The sequence below is a fragment of the Aplysia californica genome, unplaced genomic scaffold, assembly GCF_000002075.1.
Source record: "Aplysia californica isolate F4 #8 unplaced genomic scaffold, AplCal3.0 scaffold00288, whole genome shotgun sequence".
NCBI classification, from domain to species: domain Eukaryota; kingdom Metazoa; phylum Mollusca; class Gastropoda; order Aplysiida; family Aplysiidae; genus Aplysia; species Aplysia californica.
This window is the reverse complement of record NW_004797558.1, coordinates 153,683-173,726: the sequence shown is the minus strand read 5'-3', so window position 1 is coordinate 173,726 and position 20,044 is coordinate 153,683. Positions and strand designations below refer to the sequence as shown.

General features: G+C 38.9%; 1 protein-coding gene across 1 annotated transcript in view; it reads left to right on the top strand.

Moving 5' to 3' along the window:
• Window positions 1–20,044, top strand: part of LOC101854647 (ankyrin repeat and sterile alpha motif domain-containing protein 1B) — a gene marked incomplete in the record, with an annotated part of 155,677 nt that overhangs the window by 107,309 nt on the left and 28,324 nt on the right. The window contains 9 exon segments of the mRNA XM_035970576.1: window positions 5,624–5,729; window positions 6,998–7,101; window positions 7,836–7,947; window positions 8,649–8,785; window positions 9,398–9,478; window positions 10,702–10,881; window positions 12,205–12,333; window positions 13,653–13,724; window positions 14,424–14,447. Of these exon segments, the coding sequence (XP_035826469.1) occupies window positions 5,624–5,729; window positions 6,998–7,101; window positions 7,836–7,947; window positions 8,649–8,785; window positions 9,398–9,478; window positions 10,702–10,881; window positions 12,205–12,333; window positions 13,653–13,724; window positions 14,424–14,447 (945 nt within the window).

Genomic DNA, 20,044 nt, shown 5'->3' with positions numbered 1-20,044 from the left:
TTTCAAACTGAAATACCTGTCCATTGCTGGGGTGAGGGGTCAATGCCATGGTGATGGAAGTGGTTGTGGTGGTGGGGCTGGTTGAGTGCTGGCCTCATGCCTTGTCGCAGTTTGCACGTGATGTTTAGTTTTTTGGGGGGATCTCGGTGGCCGCCTAGTGGAATGCTGTAACATACGTCTGTCTGTAGCAGCATGTCGTGGCGGTAGACTAAAAAATTTACAGTGGTGTTAGGTTGTTTGTGTTTGAACTACGCAGGTTTATTGTTTTGTTGTGTTTGGTTTTTGTTGTTGGTTTATTTTAGCTACCTTGTTTCCCAAGATGGTTTGGGGGTGAGGGAGGAGGGGGTGGATGTTAGTTGGGGAAGGGGAAGGGGGATTCTTGGAGGGTTGGTTGGATCCTTTGTTTTTGTTTCATTTTGGTTTTGGGTTTTTTTTTAATTGATTTTTTATTTAAGTTGGTTGCGCGGGGGGTGCTGGTGTTGAGTCAGTGGTAAACATAATTAAAGATGGGAGTAGGATCAAATAAAGGGTGGGTCTTTTTGCGTTTGCTTGTTGGTTTGTTCGTTCGTTTGTTCGTTCGTTTTTTTATGGAAAGGGGCGGGGAGTGCAATTTGCTTCGTGTACCTCTGCAATAACGAGGGAGGTTCCTGCTTTGGCATATTCAGAAATGGTGGATGTGGATTTGGGGGTAGTGTTGAAAGCACAAAACGGTACAAGTGTTTGGATTTAGAATTTTGAAACGTGATATTTATTTTTTTAAATACAAACAAAAATCGTCTAGAAGACACTTTTAGTATATTCGATCGTGGCTGGTTTATTTAGAATTTTTTGCTCCTTTTTCAAAATTATATCACTTATCTTTTTGCACTGTGCATTAAATTCACAGTTTGGCATGAACAAGTATTATACTTGTATATATCTGAAGGACTTTTTGAATATATACTCTGTCACAATTTTAAGTATACACTGTGTTAAAATGAAAATAGCTAGTTTCACAATGAGTCGATATTCTTTAAAATTTCAGGAATACGAATTCAATCAATTTTAAAAACGAAAAAAGCAACAAAAATACGGAATGTTAACATAACAGGTTTATTCACGACTTACAAGAGTGTGGGGGTAGTCTACAAAAGTAACACGATCAGTAGCTTTGATGACGGCCTGACATCGTCGCCGCCTTGAATCAATCTATCGCTACACTTCCTGTTGAGGGATGTTATTCCACTCTTCATGCGATGCTCTCTCAAGTAGAGGAAGTGTCTACGGCTGGGGTTGTCGCATGTTGTTCAACTCATCTTTGGTTCTTCTTGCCGTTTTGAAACGATTCCGTAGATGCGACAGGCGTATTAAAAGATCATCTCATGAAGTAGTTCTTCTTCTCCCACGTTGGCAGTGTCGATCCTTTCCTGATTTTGTTGTTTTCTCACGATCCATTGTTGTGTACACAGTTCTTTGTGTTACATTAAAATGTCTCGCAACAGTGAATACTAAAGGTGACAATCCATATGTGCGGGACGGCAGCGGCAGCGGCACGGCAGCGGGACGATACAAATCGTTCCAACGGAAATATCAATGACTGAATCCATAAGTGCGGAACGGCAGCGGGACGATAAAAATCGCACTCAGGAGCGATTCTGCCGCTGCCGCAGCTCTGCCGCAGACAAAAATATGAATGTGGCGGAATAGGGTTGACTGTGTGATGCAGTCAATTCATTTGACACGGAAAACTTGCTGAAACAATTGCACCCCTATGTTGTCGTTCATCCACCCATTTTCTTTATATGCCCAAATGGTGCCTTCTGGGCTGTCCTGAATGGCAAAGGAATGGACGGAGCTGTTCATTATGCTAGTGACAAAAGATTAAGATAATCATCATCAGCAGTATTCGTTCTGGTTTCATTAACCTAGACAGTTTTGACTGGGTAGGTGCCATGCTGCTCAAAACAAAAAAAGGCGCCAACATGCCTTCCCTTTTTGAATTTGCCAATTGCGATATCGCACATTTCGTCCCGCTGCCGTTCCGCTGCCACACATATGGATTTAATGTGACTTGCGGTACCGCACATATCGTCCCGCTGCTGTGCCGCTGCCGTCCCGCACATATGGATTGCTACCTTAAGGCACCCCCGCGGATCACTCCAACAAGCTGATTTCACACATTTTCTCGTAGGGCGTGACATCATGAAACGTAGACAAAACAAGTTTTGTCACTGGCGAATTGTTACAAAAATGACAAAGCTTTGATGGGTGCTTCTTTTTTAAACAAATCATTGTCGTATTATGATTAATTCTCAAAAAACACGAAACATGTAACTCGTATGCAGTTACAAAACCACTCGCGCGTTCTGAAATCTGAAAACAGCTCACCAGCGACAGGAATATCACGTAATCAGTGTGTAAATTTGAAAGTAATTATTTGCTTAGATTTTGTTTTATTGAGCTTCAAAATGTGTTTACTTAAAAATGTGACAGAGTATATTACGTGACTGCATGTGCTCACAAATGCGCATTTGCGCATGTAGGTGTTTGGGTTTGATTATATGTATGTGTGTGTAGTGTATGAAAGTGTGTGTGTGGAAGGGGAAGACTGATGGTGAAAGTAAATATGGACAATTTTTAGGAGGTAAAGCAAGAAAACCCTGTCTTTGTGATTTAAGTGTGCTTTTGTGTGTGTGTGTGTGTGTGTGTGTGTGTGTGTGTGTGTGTGTGTGTGTGTGTGTGTGTGTGTGTGTGTGTGTGTGTGTGTGTGTGTGTACGTATGTGTGCGTGCGTGTGCGTGCTTGCGTGCGTGTGTGTGTGCGCGGGCGGGCACATGCGTGTACATCTGTCTCTGTATTCTAACGAAAGCATACAAATAGGGAAAGAAGTTCAAACGTGTAACGTACTATTTTTCAAAGGTCTGAAGTGGCATGCAGTATGGGGGGGGGGGGGGGGGCAGGCATGATTTTCTTTCGCTTATGACAAATGTAGGCGACATTGTTTCACCAAACTCAGTCTATTATTGTAATCATGGATGCAAGCTTTTTATAAAGCGTGTCACGGAAGCTTAGTTCACATATTTTAAGCATGTATCATATAAATATGTTATATGAAAGAGTGACAGATGTATAGAGTCACGGTACTTTCAAAACAAAATCGGGTTCCATGGGGGGGTTCTTTTCAAACAGAATGATGAAATCAATATCAGTGACATAGTTTACAACGTATAAGTCAATAGACTGTCTATTTTGTAACTCTTTTCGCTGTGGCGTGCAGGCGATGTGAGGACCTGGGCACTGTATTTTATCGAGTATCTCCGTCTGTCTACTGAGATGCAATAGATTGCCCCTCCTTGGTTGGTCCTGAGTCCTGACAGGCAGAGTCAAAGCAGCCCGACTCTTAACTCATGTAAATAGTGTTGATTTGGGGGCGGGGGAGGGGGAATTTATGGCCATTTGCAATCATAGTCAAGTCTGCTAGGCAAACTTCGTTTTCAATAAAAGAAACGACAACAAAAACATAAATTTCGCAGGTGGTTGGAGGGCGCCACTGGTAGATCCTACTTCATGTTTTCTTTCCCTGGATTATTATTTCTGTCTGCTTGTCTTACTTTTTCCAGCACTAAATGACCATTGTTGTGTCGTTGTACATCTCTTTACTTAAACAAAATTAACAAACTTAGTTTATTACAACAGTAGCACAAAAAACGACAACAGCGCCAAATTCAACTGGAAGTGGGTTGCTTTTCTTTCGTATTAGCTTCAAGGAAATATATAGGTCATGTATATTGAGTTTATTCGTTTAGTCCCTTAGAGTAGAGCATGGTAAGTTTTTGTTTTTTTTGTTTCGTATTTGTTTTTCCTTTACTTTTATTTCGAGAGGGATATGCATGATTTCAAAATTGACATGTGTAGTATACGCCAAGTCGTTTTGTACCCAAGAAACCCTTTCAGCGAAGTGATCTACCTTTTGTTGACAATGTAGCAAAATACTCAATAAAAAGAACTTACAAAGTGGAAAATGAAAGGATAATCTAAGAGTACACTACTGGTTGTTTAAGTGAGAAAAAAATGGTATGTAATAATATGAAATAAAAAACACACTTATACACTATGTTGTGGGGAACAATCATTAAAATTTGGCCGCTGTCTCCAAAAAAGTTTTTGAACCAGTTAAAAGTTTTGAAAGTTTTTTTCTTCAGTAGTCCCCATTTCTGCCTTTTGTAGTAGAATTGGTATCTTTTGAAATTAATAAACTGATGTATTGAATGATAAAAAAGCAGATACTTCTCTGCAAGCCAAAACTAAAATTTATTAGAAAATGTAAAGTGTCCTAAAAAGCTTTTCAAGTAGGTTATTCTGCTTTAGATCAATGGTGTCTGTGGTGTAGTTATAGGCTTTTGTCTGTTGTCATAAAGGATTTTGATATAAATTCATGTACGTGAAAGATGTTTTGTCAAGTATTTTCTTCCTGTCCAGATAAAATACTCCTTACGCAGTCACCCTGCTTCATAATGTAGTACAGTGGTTTTTTGTGTTGATCGGGGTGTGAATCATTAACAATTCCTTGTGAACAATTTTCCGGTGGTGTTTTGTTTACAATGTACATACATGAAAAGTTTCATGGTTCACAAAAAAAAAAAAGAATCTGTTTCTTTCATGTGACTTATACTTGGGTTATTATTTATTTATTGAGTCTGGCAGTTTCACAGTTCTTACTGATGTTTTATACCCTCTTCTATAGAGAGATTCTGAGACCAAGATGTCGGTGTGCTTTCCAAAGTCTTAAATGTCTTCATAATGTGTCCCTGAGACCGTGCTAGCTGTACATGACTGGTTTCCATTTGGTGAAAGTCATGTGGTGCAGGACTAGCATCTATGGTTGTAAAAGCTCTTCACCGTTGTGCACAAAAGATTTGGGTTCGATTCCAGTACAGGGAAATCTGATTTTTTATAGACTATCTCTGTCTTTCTGCAAGGATGCTGTGCCAGTTTCAGCCGGGATTGACTCTGACAGGCAGGGCAAAACATCACGCCTCCTAAACTGTTTAAATTATCGATAAGGGCATAGAACATTTACAGTTGAAAGTCAAAGTTGTAGAGTACATAGATGACCATGCGGGTTTTCTTTTTTCTTTTTTTTTTTAAAGTAAGTATTTTACGGCGCTTGCAGTTGCATAAGGTCATATGAGCATGCGGGACACGTTTTCAATTGGTAGGATATTTTGAATTTTGCCCTGATGGCGGCCGAAGCCTACTCTTATCGATTTTGGACCACCAAGGGATCTTCAACATTCGCAACTTGCACGCGTGACCTCCTAGATTTTTCACCCTTGTCCGAGAAGGCTAGGTGTAGATCTTTACCATCACGGTTGAGGAAGCATGATATTGCTAAGAGTACAAAATATGTTATGGAACTTTTCACAATATTTTGACTCTTATCCATACCTTAATTTCATTTCTTGGCTGGTGAGGGATATCATAAATGGCTTTCATTTTTCTTTTTTTTTAATTAATCATTGTCATCATTACTTCTTTTGTACCGGTTTCATCACACGTTGCATGGCATGCCCTCTACTCTTTTTTGTGTTTTTCTCTCTCTCTATCTCTCTGTGTTTGCCTGTTGCTGTGCATGGACTGGTTAGATCAGCGCAACGTTTGAGACCTTCGGCGTGGGACTATCACGCGAGTCTGTGTTTGTCGTAGAGCATGAGGCCAATTTTGCCAAGTTTCTTTCAGCCGGTAAAACAGGTATAGTAATAGAATAATGACACCATCACTGACTTTGCTTTTCTGTCTCTATCACTGAGAGGAACTTGTCGTTCTATCAGTTTTTCCACTTCTCTGTCTCATGATATTGTTTTTTTTAGGATTGTATTAGGTTTCAAACCTAATTCTCATCTTTACCCCAAGTATCAGATACATTGTATTTTCAAAATATGTAGGATGCTTCATATTTGTTTGGCAGCATTCACAAACATGTCATTCATTTAACTCAGATCAAGATATTATTATTTAAAGTATTTTTTTACCCTTTAATGAGAATGGAGAAAAATTCAGGTACTTTCAGAGCTTACTATCTCTCTACCAGGTCTGGGACTGCCTTGGGGTTGATCCCCATTTTAGTTGGATTAACCCTATCCGTACGTCGTGTTTAACTATTGTATCCATACAATGTGTGGGGAACTCTGTGCCGCCACTTTCCAAAGAGAAAATTTACTCATTGATCTGATCTGTACGCTTTGCATAGCAGTCTGTCGAAATTATTTTTTGAGAAATACTGAAAGTTTCAAAGAGATCTTTGTACTACAAGTTTTCTAAAATGTGAAGAATACAACTCTGGGGGTACAAAATGACCCCTGGGCGTATGGGTAGGGTTAAACAGTTTGCTTGAAAGTATATTAGCATCCTTTCTCAGTCTGCACATTCTCAGAATTCAGTCATGCATATATTAATGTTTGAAATATGTGTTATTACTATTTAGTATCCTCTTTACTCTAGTTAGAGAAATACGATAAGTCAGTTGGCTGATCAATGAATTGAAAGTGTAGATATTTGGTGTTTAACTTATTGATACCAGTTTTTCTCAGTGTATGGCATAATTGTTCTAGAAGCCGTAAAAATAATTTTATCTTTAATCATTGTTCATTGCTACGGTAAAATAGTGTTTTTGAAAATCTGATTGTAATAGGAAGCTCGTAATGGTATCATCAAACTTTTGTTATTATTTGTTTTTGAGGCTTTTTTTAAATTTTGAGACCAAAAAAATATATGTACTTAAACTTATTATGCTTTTTGGTTGGTCTTGTTTTTCATTGTTTCTCGGTAACATTGATCATGTGGTTTAGCCATGTTTTTGGGTTGTTTTTTTTTTTTTAAACAAATATTTAAACGCCCATGCTGTCATAACTCCGTGCCTTTGTAAAAGTTTTATAAAGTAAAACTTGAAAGATAATATGTCCGTACTTCTTTTAGTGTTGCAAAGATAAGACACGTGTTAACCTGCATTTTTCCTTTAGGTGAGACGAAAATCCAAAGTGTCGGGGAATGGCTGACAGACATTGGTCTGCCTCAGTACGAGAACACGTTGGTTGCTAACGGATTTGACGACACTGATTTTCTAGTAAGTTTTAACTGATTTTCGTGTATGTTTTACCTGATTTTTTTCCATAAGATTTCCTGAATTTGTTGTAAGTTACTACTGGTTTTCTAGAATGTTTGTACTGGTTTTCATGTAAGTTTTTACTTATTCTCATTTTAATTTTTTTTTCACTGGTTGTCATGTAAGTTTCTACTGATTTTGTTGTAACTTTTTACTGATAAATTTTGAAACAATTAGACCCTGGACACTACTTGTCGAAAGTTGCCTATTGATAATAAGTTTTACTTAACTTGTTGCATTCATTTGGACGTGTGTGTGAGTTGCATTAGATTAAATCTGTATGATCTATCTGTGGTGACTGGCATTGTAATATATCATCTTACCCCCCCCCCCCTCCCAACCCCCGTCCTTTTCCTAACAAGGGAACAAATATAATTGTTTACCTTGAACATGAAGAGCTTCATTATCTACAGATTCAGATTGATATAAATGTCACCTTTAGATATATGTGTTACTTTTATGTAGCCTGTAGATTTTACCTTTAGGTATGTTGATGCACTGTTTATGGTGGCTGGTAGGTCTTACTTCTTTTCTTTTTCTTTTTTTGATTGTTTGTCTGTCTTAATCTTTCCCTGTACTAAATGAATATTTTTGTGTCTCCCCTGTGCTTCTTTTTACTCAAACAAACCCTGTTTATGTTCTGCATTATTATCGCAATTGAATAATCATGTGCATACTTGAACTTGAACCTCCAGGGTGGAACAATATTAGAGGACCAAGATCTTTCAGCTATCGGAGTGGAGAGTGCTGCACACAGGAAAACTATCCTGGAAGCAGCGAGCAGATTATCAGCATTACAACCCTTAGGTATGTTGTGCTTGTTGATTCTGTTGTTACTGTAGTTGTAATAATATTATTAATAATCATAATCATAATCATCCTAATAATAATAATAGTAATAATAGTAATAATAATTAATAGTAATAAAAGTAATAATGATACTGCTGTTATTGTTCTATGACGGGTGTTGAGAATGTTTCGGATTTATAGGGCCTGTCAAGGTGATCATTGACTGACTTCGCACTTACATGCTACAATCTGGAAAGGATATATATATATACAGGTTATATCCAGTCTATATTTTATAATTATTGTTAATATACACATACTTTAAAATTGGTCCGGACTCATGGGAAAAAAAATATACACTGTTACATTTTTTTAAACTGGTGCATAAAGGGAAAAAAAGATGGAGAGAGTGTGTTTGCTCATACTTATGTGTGTGTGTGTGTGTGTGTGTGTGTGTGTGTATGTGTGTGTGTGGTGCACACACATGCATGTGTATGTCTGTATGTATGAGACAGAGTGAGAGAAAGAGAGAGAGACAGACAGAGACAGAGATATAAGACTCAGACAGGGAGAGAGAGACTGAATAATAAAGAAAGAGATATTAGGAGAAATGAGGCAAGAGAGATAAAAAGATACAGATAGAAAGAGGTAGTTGGAGACAGAGAGGTATACTGAGATTGAGGGGAGTGTGACATGTGTGGTCTTCCTCTGTGGCACAGACCCAGACAACCTTCCAGACTCGGTGGCCGACTGGCTGGGAGGGCTCCGGCTCGACTTCTACTACGACACGTTCATGACACACAAGTATGACACAATAGAGCGGGTCGTCAGGCTCTGGGAGCTCGAGCTGGTCACGGTAAGTTTAGGGGAATAATAATCAGGTTATAGCAAAGTTGCTGGGTTTTTTTTAGGTTTTATGTCTTTATGGGTTTTTTTTTCTTATTTGGTGGTTGGGGTGGGGGGTGTTCTCTTGGGTTTTTTGGGGGAAGGACGGTCTGCACATTGTCAGCCAGCTAATTTAATTTTTTTTTCTTTTATTTTCCTTAATTTGAATTTTCTTAATCTATTGCTTTGGTTGCATGCACTCGCTTGAAAAATATAGTAGTAGTTTCCTCAGAAGTTATCAGAGATGAATTTCAAGTTACATAAGCACACCGTATTGAGCTGTGATGTTGAAAGTAAGACATCAGAATTCTATATGAATTCAATTTCAATATTATATGAAAGCTTACCCCTTTTGTAACTTCCCCTCAAAATAATTACTTTAGCCAGCTGTTTCAGCTGTGTCAGTTAACTGAAATACAGAGATTGATGCTACTTTTTCTCTTTTTTTCTCTTTTGCCCCCCCCCCCCCCCCCCCCCCCCCACAGTAATAATTGACTTTTCTGATATTTTCCGTGTGTGACCAACACATATAAGGTAAGGTCAATGCAAGAGTGTTAATTCTGTTCGTCTTATGTTTTCTCAGGTTTTGGACATCACCTCTATTGGTCACAGAAAAAGAATCCTGGCTTCATTAGGAGACAAGCGACCAGAGACTACCAGTCCGGTATGAGTTTGTAATATTTTTATCATTCCATTACACCAGTTTGATTTGATTTGGTGTGAGCTATCTTGAAATATTAATACTGATAGTAGTGTTGATGATAATGTCAATAGTCAATTAATGATAATTAAAAAATTACTGAATTTATGTCCCTGCTTGAAAATCTATTTGTGCGATTTGAGGCAGACCGACCACTAAGCCATCAAGGTCATAATATCATCTGCAATTATTTTCTTTAATATTCTACACTCTAATTGTGTCCAGTTTGTTTTTATTAAATTTTTTAGGAAGTGAAAAAGATTTTTTCTTGCAATTGTTTCGCTGAAAAATTAAATATAAGTCTTCTGGTTAAATAGTTTTAAAAACTACACAGGTTTTCGGGTTTTTGTAATGAGGAAATCAAATTGATTGGGGAAATGATGCAGAATCCAGGTCTTGTTGACAAAAAAATATAAAAGATTTGTCTCTCTCCTCTTCCCATGGTTGTAAAGAATAGAATAGAAAAATCAAGCTAATTTTGTTTTTGGAGTAAAAAAAATTTCTGCTAATTATATGTTTATCTGTACTTGTCAACCATTCCCTTATTAATGACGCTTGTGTCTCCATACTCGTTTGCTTTTATTTTTTTTAAACTCCTAAATTCTTTCAAAATTGTCACATTCATGTTTTATTTTTCACAACAATGGTCAAGACCTTATAAGGGACATAACTTCGAAAGGTAGTTTTTCAGTCCTTCCCGAATTCTATGGTTATGTACCTTGGATTGTTATTTATTTATTTTCTTTTTTCTTTACTTTTATCTTCCTGTTATATGAAAATTACAGAGATAATTGTTCAAATTTACTGCATTTTTTGTATTGATTATTTGTCTTTTTTTCAGTAAGTCATAAATTTTATATTGTTATACGTTTTTAGATGTAAATTGCATTTGTTGTGGGTTAATTTATTATTTCTTTGCAGCTGAGATTTTGTTCAGGTTGCTTTCTCGATTGATTTGTGCCTGTCTAAATTACTGGATTAGATTGTCTAGTTATTGTCTGTACAGCTATTTTGTGCTGACTCTCTTCATAGATGTGGGAGAACACCATAGTAGGTCTTCTTTACTTTCCCTCTTGAAGTCTGTCAGATATCCTTTTTCCCAGCCCGGAATGACCTTTTTTGTGTCAATGTGCTTTTCAATACTTTAAGTCCAAAACTATGAGCCATCTTTCCTTCTGTCGACACAGGCGCGAACAAGAATTCCCAGTTCAGACGGTTTCCCTGAGTCCCGTTCTCCGTTTGACCATGTGGATCTGTTCAAAGACTACACGGGCGTACGCTCCAGGGTGGCAGATCCGGGCCAAGAGGTCATGGGACAGGGGCCATTACTAGACTTCGAAAATTCCAAGGATGGAGAGCATCTGAAGGTGAGCATTAGTATGATTTTGTGTGAGAGGATTTATGAGAGAAAGTATTATAATTTTTTGTGGTTGAATTGGTAATTTGAATGTCTATCTAGAGAAAGGACACAGTAATGGGTTGTTGGAGGGTGCTCTGGTGTGGTTTGCTCCTTCTTTCCTATCGAACATCTATTGTCCTGATCTCTCCTCCTTCTTTTTTGTGTTTGTTACTCTCTTGTAACACCTCTAGTCTTCGGCACTTATATGAACTTATTGGGTTGCAAGTGCCGTAAAACTCTACTAAAACAAACAAAAAGTCCCTGTTGTTTGAAATTTTTTTACATTGAAATAAGGGCATAATATTTTAACAAATTCAATGCTGAACACGCTTGTTTTTAAATTTTTCAAGTATCTCAGAGTTGGAGAAAAATTGCTTTAACCTTAGTATGTTAAACCAATATCTAGGGCCTTTTAGTTTTGACCTTTGGTGAAATACAACATGTTGCAAAAATAATTAATAAAAAAATATTTTGACTTAAGATATTGTAAAATTCTTTCAATATAATATTAAAAGATGGTTAACATGTGTTTTCTGATAGAACTATTTTTTTGACCAGGTACAACTTTTTGGCCTTTTCACCCCATTGCTCAAAAACTGTTTTGCCGACAACTAAGACCTTTCTACAGGCACACACACAATTTTGCTTAAGTTCTTTGATATGAAGTGTATGACTCAGTTCACAATAAGTGTGAATACTTCTAGGAAGATTATGGCATTCGTCTTTGAGATTGAAGTAAGTTACACTCTTCCAGCATACTTATGTTTTTGTATGGGGGAGGGAGGGGGGATGGGTGAGTGATTTAAGGAAAAACAGTTGTTTTATTGAGATGGGTTTTTTTGTTGGTATCTCTTGACAGTTGTTTCCTGATAGTATAAAATATATAAGACAAACCCATTCTGCCAGGGTAGGGGTAGAAGTTACTGAGCTCCGGAATGTTTTACACTTTATTTACAATAATTTACATTCATAAATCTTTTCTTTGGTTTTTGTTGTTGTTGATGTAAGCCCTAATAACAGTTTCTTCGCCAGTTCTACCGGAGGAAGGCATCACTGAGATGAACTTAGAAATACTGCCTCCCCCCCAGTCTCCCCCCCACGCCCTCTCTTTTCTCCTGTTGATATAAGCCAACCTCAATCAGAATGTAAAGGAAATGTGTATTCACCACCAATTGCACGATAATTTGTACAAGGGAGATCATTCTAAAAATATTTATAATTATATTGAGTTCTGTCCCCTAGACCACTCTTCGACGGGAATTGATTTATTTCTCCTTTAATTTCACCTCAGGGTCAGGGCATCCGAGACAGCTCCATCCACATCAGGGCCCCACACCTCATGCACTACACGGGGCCTATCAAGCAGTGGAGGCACAAGCCAGAGATCCTCATCAAGGGATGCTGCAACTACACTGCTCATGTGAGGATTGTACTGCTTTTTCCCTCTAGTTTAGTTATAGCTTTGGTGAGACTTTTAGGTCACCTGCAGCACAAATAGGTTATAAAAATGACAGAAATTAGAGGTGATACTATAGAGTAATAGTAATATACACAGAAAAGAGGATTTTTTTATGGAAAAGAAAGAGCTGGCCATGTACTGACTTCAACATAAGTTAAGGACCACCATGACAGATTGCCCTGACTTTTTGTTAATCTGAAGGAAAAAAAAAGACAGCTTGGAATGTTTCAAAATTTTATGCTCTTAAAGTGTTAATAGGTTGCCAATGCGTACTGCAATGCTTTCTATAGGGGCAAAACCATCACGTGCTTCACAGACATCCTCGGAAATTTTAGCCAAATTTGCTGTTTTTTATCGACTTGTGTGCGACACCACAGACATTCCTCAGTTAAAATTTCTGGTGCCCGTGGTAAACAGACGTTTAGTCTCCAACTGTGCTCACTCTGGTGGCAATATAAGCCGCCGTTTGCGCAAAAATCCAATATCGCATCAACATGCCAACAAGACGAAAGTTGAGAGACTTTGATAGTGCCTGAGCTATACATGGCTGCAGGATTGAGTTGGAGCCCGAAAAGTTTCCAGAAGGCTTGCAGTCACACACTCTGTCATTGTCTGCTTGAGGCAGCGCCATCACTCCACTGGATCTGTCCAAGAGCGCCAACGCCCAGGTGGACCCAAGAAGACCTCTCAGAGTGTTTGCAAGTGGTCCTTAACTTATGTTAAAGTCTGTAGGTCCACCTGCCAACTGCCCACGCCTTTTCCCTAAAAGTGGTAAAGTTTTACCTGCATTGAGATGACCAAAGCACGTCTCTGGCAGGTCTTGCTTTTTTCTTCCCACGTGTTGTTTCTGTCGGTCTTACATTTTCCCTTCACCAAATACACTTATCCTTTTCCTTATTAAGACACATTTTCTATATGTTGTTGGAGGGTGACACTGTTCAGTCATATTTCAAAACTGTCTTGCTAGTGATACTGCCTGTATGCCTTTCTTTTTCCTTGCTCCATGTGATATTGGTGTTTGCTATTTCCTAAATTTTTTTTTATATGTTCGTACAGTTTCAATTTTTTGTAGGCATTCATGCAGAATCTGAAAAGGCTTAATATTCTCCGGGATATTTATTGCTCTTTTAGAAATAATGATGCTTTATTTCTGTTTAGCTGCTTGTTTTAAAGATACCTCTTGATCATTATTTACTGTATAATTGAGCATGTGACAACAGTATTTTAAAAATGAAAATAGTCTCACTTAAATCATAATGAAACAAAATCTTTTCCTTCAGTATCTTGGCTCCACGCTTGTGAAAGATCTCAAAGATGTGATTTCCACTCAGGAAGGCATTACCAAGCTGAAGGTAAGATACTAACCCCCACCTTCTATACACACACACACACACACACACACACACACACACAAGCGCGCGCTCACACACACACACACACGCACACACACACACACACACACACACACACACACACGCACGCACGCACATGCTAACACACATACACTGAAACAGACGCAGAGACACGCTCACACACTCACACATTCACATTCATGCTTAAATATCTCAGTCAGAAATGTCAAACATGTAATAAGTACAGATATCGCTAGCAAGGCATTTATACAAGGGAGATAACCGTGAAATTTAACCTGATTTATTGAGTTATTTCCCGTAGACCTTTTTTTTAAATCGGGTCGTGTTACGACAGTTTGTCTGTCTGTCTTTCTCGCACTCTCTGTATATATCTCTTTCTCTCTCTCTTTCTAAACATGTGATGGTATGGTCAGTTGACTTCTATTATGTTGAGAGAGAAAGAGAGAGTGACGTCCATAATGTTATATGTTGAGAGAGAGAGAGAGAGAAATTGCAAAGTTGGTATTTCTGTGGGTAAACCTTTCCTATACCTCTCTTGGTATCATAATTGTGTTTCTATGCCTCTCTCTGTACTTCCTTCGTATCTCTTCTATACCTCTCCCAATACATGTCCATCCCAATTTCTCTCCGTACACATTTTAATCGTGACTCTCCTTTCTGTCTTCCCTCTAAATAAAGCATCGCTTACGAAGGAAATTACAGGTTTGATCGCTGTTTTGCTGTATACTGTAATTGATTGGCGTATATCTGTATGCTTCATTGTCCTCCCCTCCACTTTGCTTTCCTCCCGAATAGCCAGTGACTTGACTTTGTTGTATTTATTGTGGCAGCGGTGTTGTCATGCAATACTCCTGAATGTGTCAGGTTAGGTAATAAATGATTTGTATAATGATTAACCATACCTCTTCCCCCACCCTGACCGAGGTGAAAATGTAAAAATTGTTTTTAAAAATTTTTAAATTTTAAGTTAATTAGTTGGTTTGCAGCCTCCCAGAATAGTATTGTCTTGTTTGTAGATCTAATTGTCAAATAACAGGTTTGGGTGACGAAATAAAATGTGTTCTTGACTGGTGGGTGTTAATTCATTTTTTTTTTTTTTTCCGTTAAAAAAAAATATTTTTGTAACTTTAAAAAAGAATGTGGTGTGTGCGTGTGTGTGTATATGCGTGCATGTGTGTGAGTGTGTTTATAGGTGCCTGTGCGTGTATGTGTGTGTGTGTGTGTGTGTGTGTGTGTGTGTGTGTGTGTGTGTGTGTGTACTTTTATGTGTACGTGTTTGTTTGTGTGAGTATGAGTGTGACTATTTCGTTTTCCCATGAGTGTTGCATGTGACTGTTGTTAAAAGTCAGAACAGAAATAGAGCCTGGGGGTCACCTAGCCGGAATAGAATGCCACTCAGTGTTTGTGTTTATGTGTGTGCGTGCGTACTTGTGAGTGTGTCTGTGTGTGCATGTCTGTGTGTGCATGTATGTATACATGTGTATGTACCGGTGTTTTTATGTGTGTGTGTGTGTGTGTGTGTGTGTGTGTGTACGTGCGCGTGCATGTGTACGTACGTGTGTGTGTGTGTGTGTGTGTGTGTGTGTGTGTGTGTGTGTGTGTGTGTGTGTGTGTGTGTGTATGTGCGTGTATGTGCGTATAATATGTGTGGGTGTGTGTGTGTGCGTGCGGGTGCGTGTATGTGTGTTTGCGTGCGTATTTTATTTTCGTGTGATCACTGCATAATCAGACTAGTGTGAAGTAGAGCCAAGAGGACTGGCCCTAACAAGAACGTTGCTGTGTGAGGGACATGCTGGTGTTGTGCTGAAGCTGCAGACACTAATATTTGCATCCAAGAGTTAACTAACAAAAGTGTTATTATAGCTGTTGTAATTGTTGTTTTTGTTGTTGTTGTTATTGGTGTTGTTGTTGCTGCAGTTGTTGTACTTATTAATTTATGTTGTTACCTCTATTATGATCGTCACCACCATCATTATTATTTTTATTATTATTATTATTATTATTATTATTATTATTATTATTATTATTATTATTATTATTATTATTCATTATTATTATCATCATCATCATTATTATTATTATTATTATTATTATTATTATTATTATTATTATTATTGTTATTGTTGTTGTTGTTGTTATTATGGTAATAATATTTATCGTTATCACCATCTTTATTATCATTTTGTATTATTATCATTGTTATATTATTATTATTACTATTTCTTATAGAAATATGTTTTCTTTTTATTGTTGTTGTTGTTTCAACTGCATGTCGCCTTCTGTCGAACAACAATCTCTAACTGTTGTGGGGTTTGGAGGGGAAGGGAGGGGTGGGAGCTGAAAGGGGTAGAGAGGGCGGTTGGAGGTTTACGTTTCTTTCCAAGTTTCTGAATGGTTGCGCCACGTTTCAAACATTCTTGAAACCTCACAAGTCTTTCACTTCCCTGCATGAGATAAGTGTTCTGCTTTAAAAAAAAAAAAAACTCATTAAAAAAAACCGCGTTTTGTTTCAAGACAAGTTTGGTGGTGTGCGCGATGTGAAATATTTTCTGGAGAATTGGGAGGGGAGGGGTGCACTGCGATAATATCCCGAAATCGCACCTGTTCTATTGAATAGCAATTTAATTGATGACGTGGAACAGATTGTGTTTTGCTTTCGAAAGTAGGCGCGGTATGGTTTACTACTAATTAACTCACTTTAAGGACGTTTTGGATACATTATGTATAATATTCAGGGGCAGACGAAATGCAATGTTTCGTCACATTTTAAACTGTTGTACACGAATCGGAAATACAAATTTGCCTTATATTTTACAGCACCAATGTTCAATGTTGGTACCGGCTTTTTAAAAGTTTTTGTATAAAGAAAACAACTGAAAGACCTGCATGACTGATAAAGTTAATCATCGTCTTTTGTAGTTTCCCCAAAACGGCGTGTTCCCATGACCAGAGTGCGATTCCTCCATGAGTTGACTATTTAATGGATGAGCATGTCCTTCTTGTCCTGGTTCCTGTGCTGTATTGTGTGTTCGTATAATGAAATGCTATCGTTTAAGGTCGTTTTGAAGTACCAGTTTCCCCCTTTTGTTGTAGTGTAATCTGTGGATCTATAGATTACGCACGTGCTCGTTGTGATAACGGTCCTTGTTCAAATCTCCAAACTTGGGTGAATTTTTGTTGTTGGTGTCGTTGTTGGAGGGGGGGAGGGGGGTCGGGAGTGAGGAGGGGTGCTAAACCCCCACTAACCGCTGTCCTTTCATTGATGTCAGTTAAATTGGAGGTGCTCATTCTTGTTCAGTGTTGAAAGCGGCTTAAGAACTCGTACTGGACTTAATTAGGAAGCGCTTTTGTTGTGTCCCTGTACTACATGTACTTGCATTTGCTAATGGTTGGAGAGCTCCACTGGCAGGTCCGACTTACTTTCCTTCTGTCTATTGTTTCTGTCCGAAAAACTTGGTATTGTCCCTGCACATAATGACCGTTATCGCGTCGACACCTCTCTTCTGACCCGTGCCAAACCAGGCTTCTCACTCTCTCTCTCTCTCTCTCTCTCTCTCTCTCTCTCTCTCTCTCTCTCTCTCTCTCTCTCTCTCTCTCTCTCTCTCCTCTCCCTCTCCTCTCTCCCTGTTTCTCCCTCCCGGAGTTAGATTGTGATTTTTGAAACTTGTTTATTGAATGTGGCCCGCACTCTGTGCCAGTATATGGTTTTGCACTGCATGATGTAGACCCCTTTTGACCCCCACAGAGATAATCTATGTGAGCAACTGGACCGCCCCCCCCCCTTTTTTTTTAGATGCTATATTTTTTTCTTCTTCAAAAGGAAGTCAATTTTCCACAAGGCATAGTCTATGACATATTTCATGTTAAGGTACACACGATTTCATTATTTTCTGTTTTCCCAGCCTCAATGATATACGGTATCTCCATTACCGCTCTTTGGAGGGCATATTTTTTTCGTAACTGTTTCTCTGTTTTTGTTGTCTATCTTTTTTCCCCGTAGCACTTCGCTACTTCTGATTTACAAAGTTATATCTGGCAATTTTTGCCGTTTTGAGAAGTTTATTTGGAGTCCTTATCAAGATGTTCAAAGAATTGCATTCGAAAAAGCTTGACATGATGTGAAACTTACAAGTTACAGCCTTTGACGTCATGTGTCTCAAAACTAGGTACTGAGCAGATAGAACTTTGTAATTTCTGAGATAGCGTCTTATTGGCTCTGGTACTATTTCTATTGGACTTGACTGGCAGGTGACTTGAGGTTGCCGCTGATTGAACCTACTTCTTTTCTTTCCCTCTGTTGTTTCTTTTTCTCTGCACAACATGATTGTCATCGTGTCTTTTTGAAAGACAATTTTTCATGGATGGTTGGTGGATGCTCTGGTCATAGTATGATTTTCTCCTTCTTTCCAAATATCTATCTTCCTCATCCCTCCTCGTGGGTGGTTGGCGGGTGTTCTGGTGTGGTTTGCTCCTTGTTTCGTAGCAAACGTCTATCGTCCTTATTTCCCCTCCTTCCTTTTTGTGTTTGTTACTCTCCTGTAACACCTTTAATCTTCAGCACCTAAATGACCTTATTGCTTTGCAAGTGTTGTAACACTCTTACTAAAACGTAACTAATTATCCCTCCTCTTTCTTTTCTATGCATGTTGCTCTCCTGTTACATCTTTAATATTTGGCGCTTGTATGATCTTATTGTGTTGCAAGTACCGTATAAGTCTTACTTTTCACCTGAGACTTGTGACGCTTTAAGTTGTAAACTTTGTATACTCGCGGAGGTCGGCTCATTCCAGCCTGTTTACAATGATTTTTTTCCGCGTCTGTGGTGGAACAATCAGGTTCGTTGCTGTTGAACGTAAAGATGCGCGTTCGAGTCCCCCGCGAGGAAGTCTTATTTTGTCGAGCGTCCCGTTATTATTTCTGATGAGATATTGTACCCGACCCAGCCCGAGTTGGCCGTGAAAGGCAGGAACGAACCGTCCAGTCTCCTAAATGGCTAGAATCTTGTTCGATGGAGGAGAGTAAACCATTTGCAATCCAATCGAATCTTGAATTATATCTCCTGATGCCCGGTTTCCTGCCGAAAGGCTCCCAAGTTCTCCAAGTTCTTCTCCTTTGAAAAGAAGCATTCTCATGTCCAGTAGGGCGTTAAAGTTGGAAGAAAAACAAGAGAGAAAAAAACCTCCTGGACAACTCGGCCACACACACACTCTCACACCGCTCTTCAACTTCACCGTTAATTGAACATATTATCAGCTACGAGCCACCAGTTTGATTTATGAACAGATTCGTATCCGTCCCTATGTGACAGTTCCTTCTGTGGCCGATTCGTTCGCGTCAAGTTGACTCGGTACGAGAGAAACTGTCGGTCCGCTCCCTCCCCCTCTCCCCCTGACAGATAATAGGAGGGCATTCTTTTCTATTTTCATTTGCGAAGACAAGCAAGAATAAAGATTATTTCAGAATTAGTTCCTTGGCCGTCTGGCACCAAATGAGCATCATCAATCTTTTTAATTGTGTTTCAAGTGGGATAGGGATGTACGCATGAACGGCTGTTTTCACCCACGTTACGCACTTTGAGACAATAAGGAGGGGAACAGTGGTGCTTCTTCTTTTTCAGAAAAAAAAAGAATGAAAGGGATGGTGTTGAAAAGGTGCTGGGGGTGGGGAGGGGGGAGGGTTGGGCAGAACTGTGTATGGTTGTTGAGAAAGACCGAGAGAAAAGGGATGGCCAAGTTAAAGGCTTGAGGAAGTAAAATCGAGTTCTTAAAAAAAAAGGAGAGGAGAGAGAGTGAAGACGCGAGGTGCCGGACCTGTGAAAAATGAAGAAAGAGGGGGATGAACATTAAAAATTTAATGTGAAAAATTACTTTTTCCCCTTGCGTGGGTTCGGAGCTAAAGCCATAATGGGTCTTGCCGTTCCCGGGGTGTGCGATAGGCTGGCTTGTAGCTTCTGCTTCTCCCCTCTGGTTCTGCCGGAGTCTGAGAGGAGTTCAAGCGTGAGAGCTTCAAAATCCAATCTCTCCTCGCTCACGCCTCCTTCCTTCGGGCTTCTGTCTCTTTCTGGATGGCTTTCTCCGGCCAGGTCGACTCCTCGTCCTCCTCTTCTCCCTCCTCTTCCTCTTCCTTGTCCCGTCCTTCCTCTTCTCTTTCCGTTTTTTAAATACCGTTTATTTCCTTCCACGTCGTCCTTTTTCTCATTCTTTGTCGACTTTGCCCCTCCCCCCCCCAGTCTTTAAAAAAAATTTCTCTTCTTCTTCTTCTTCTTCTTCTTCTTCTTCTTCTTCTTCTTCTTCTTCTTC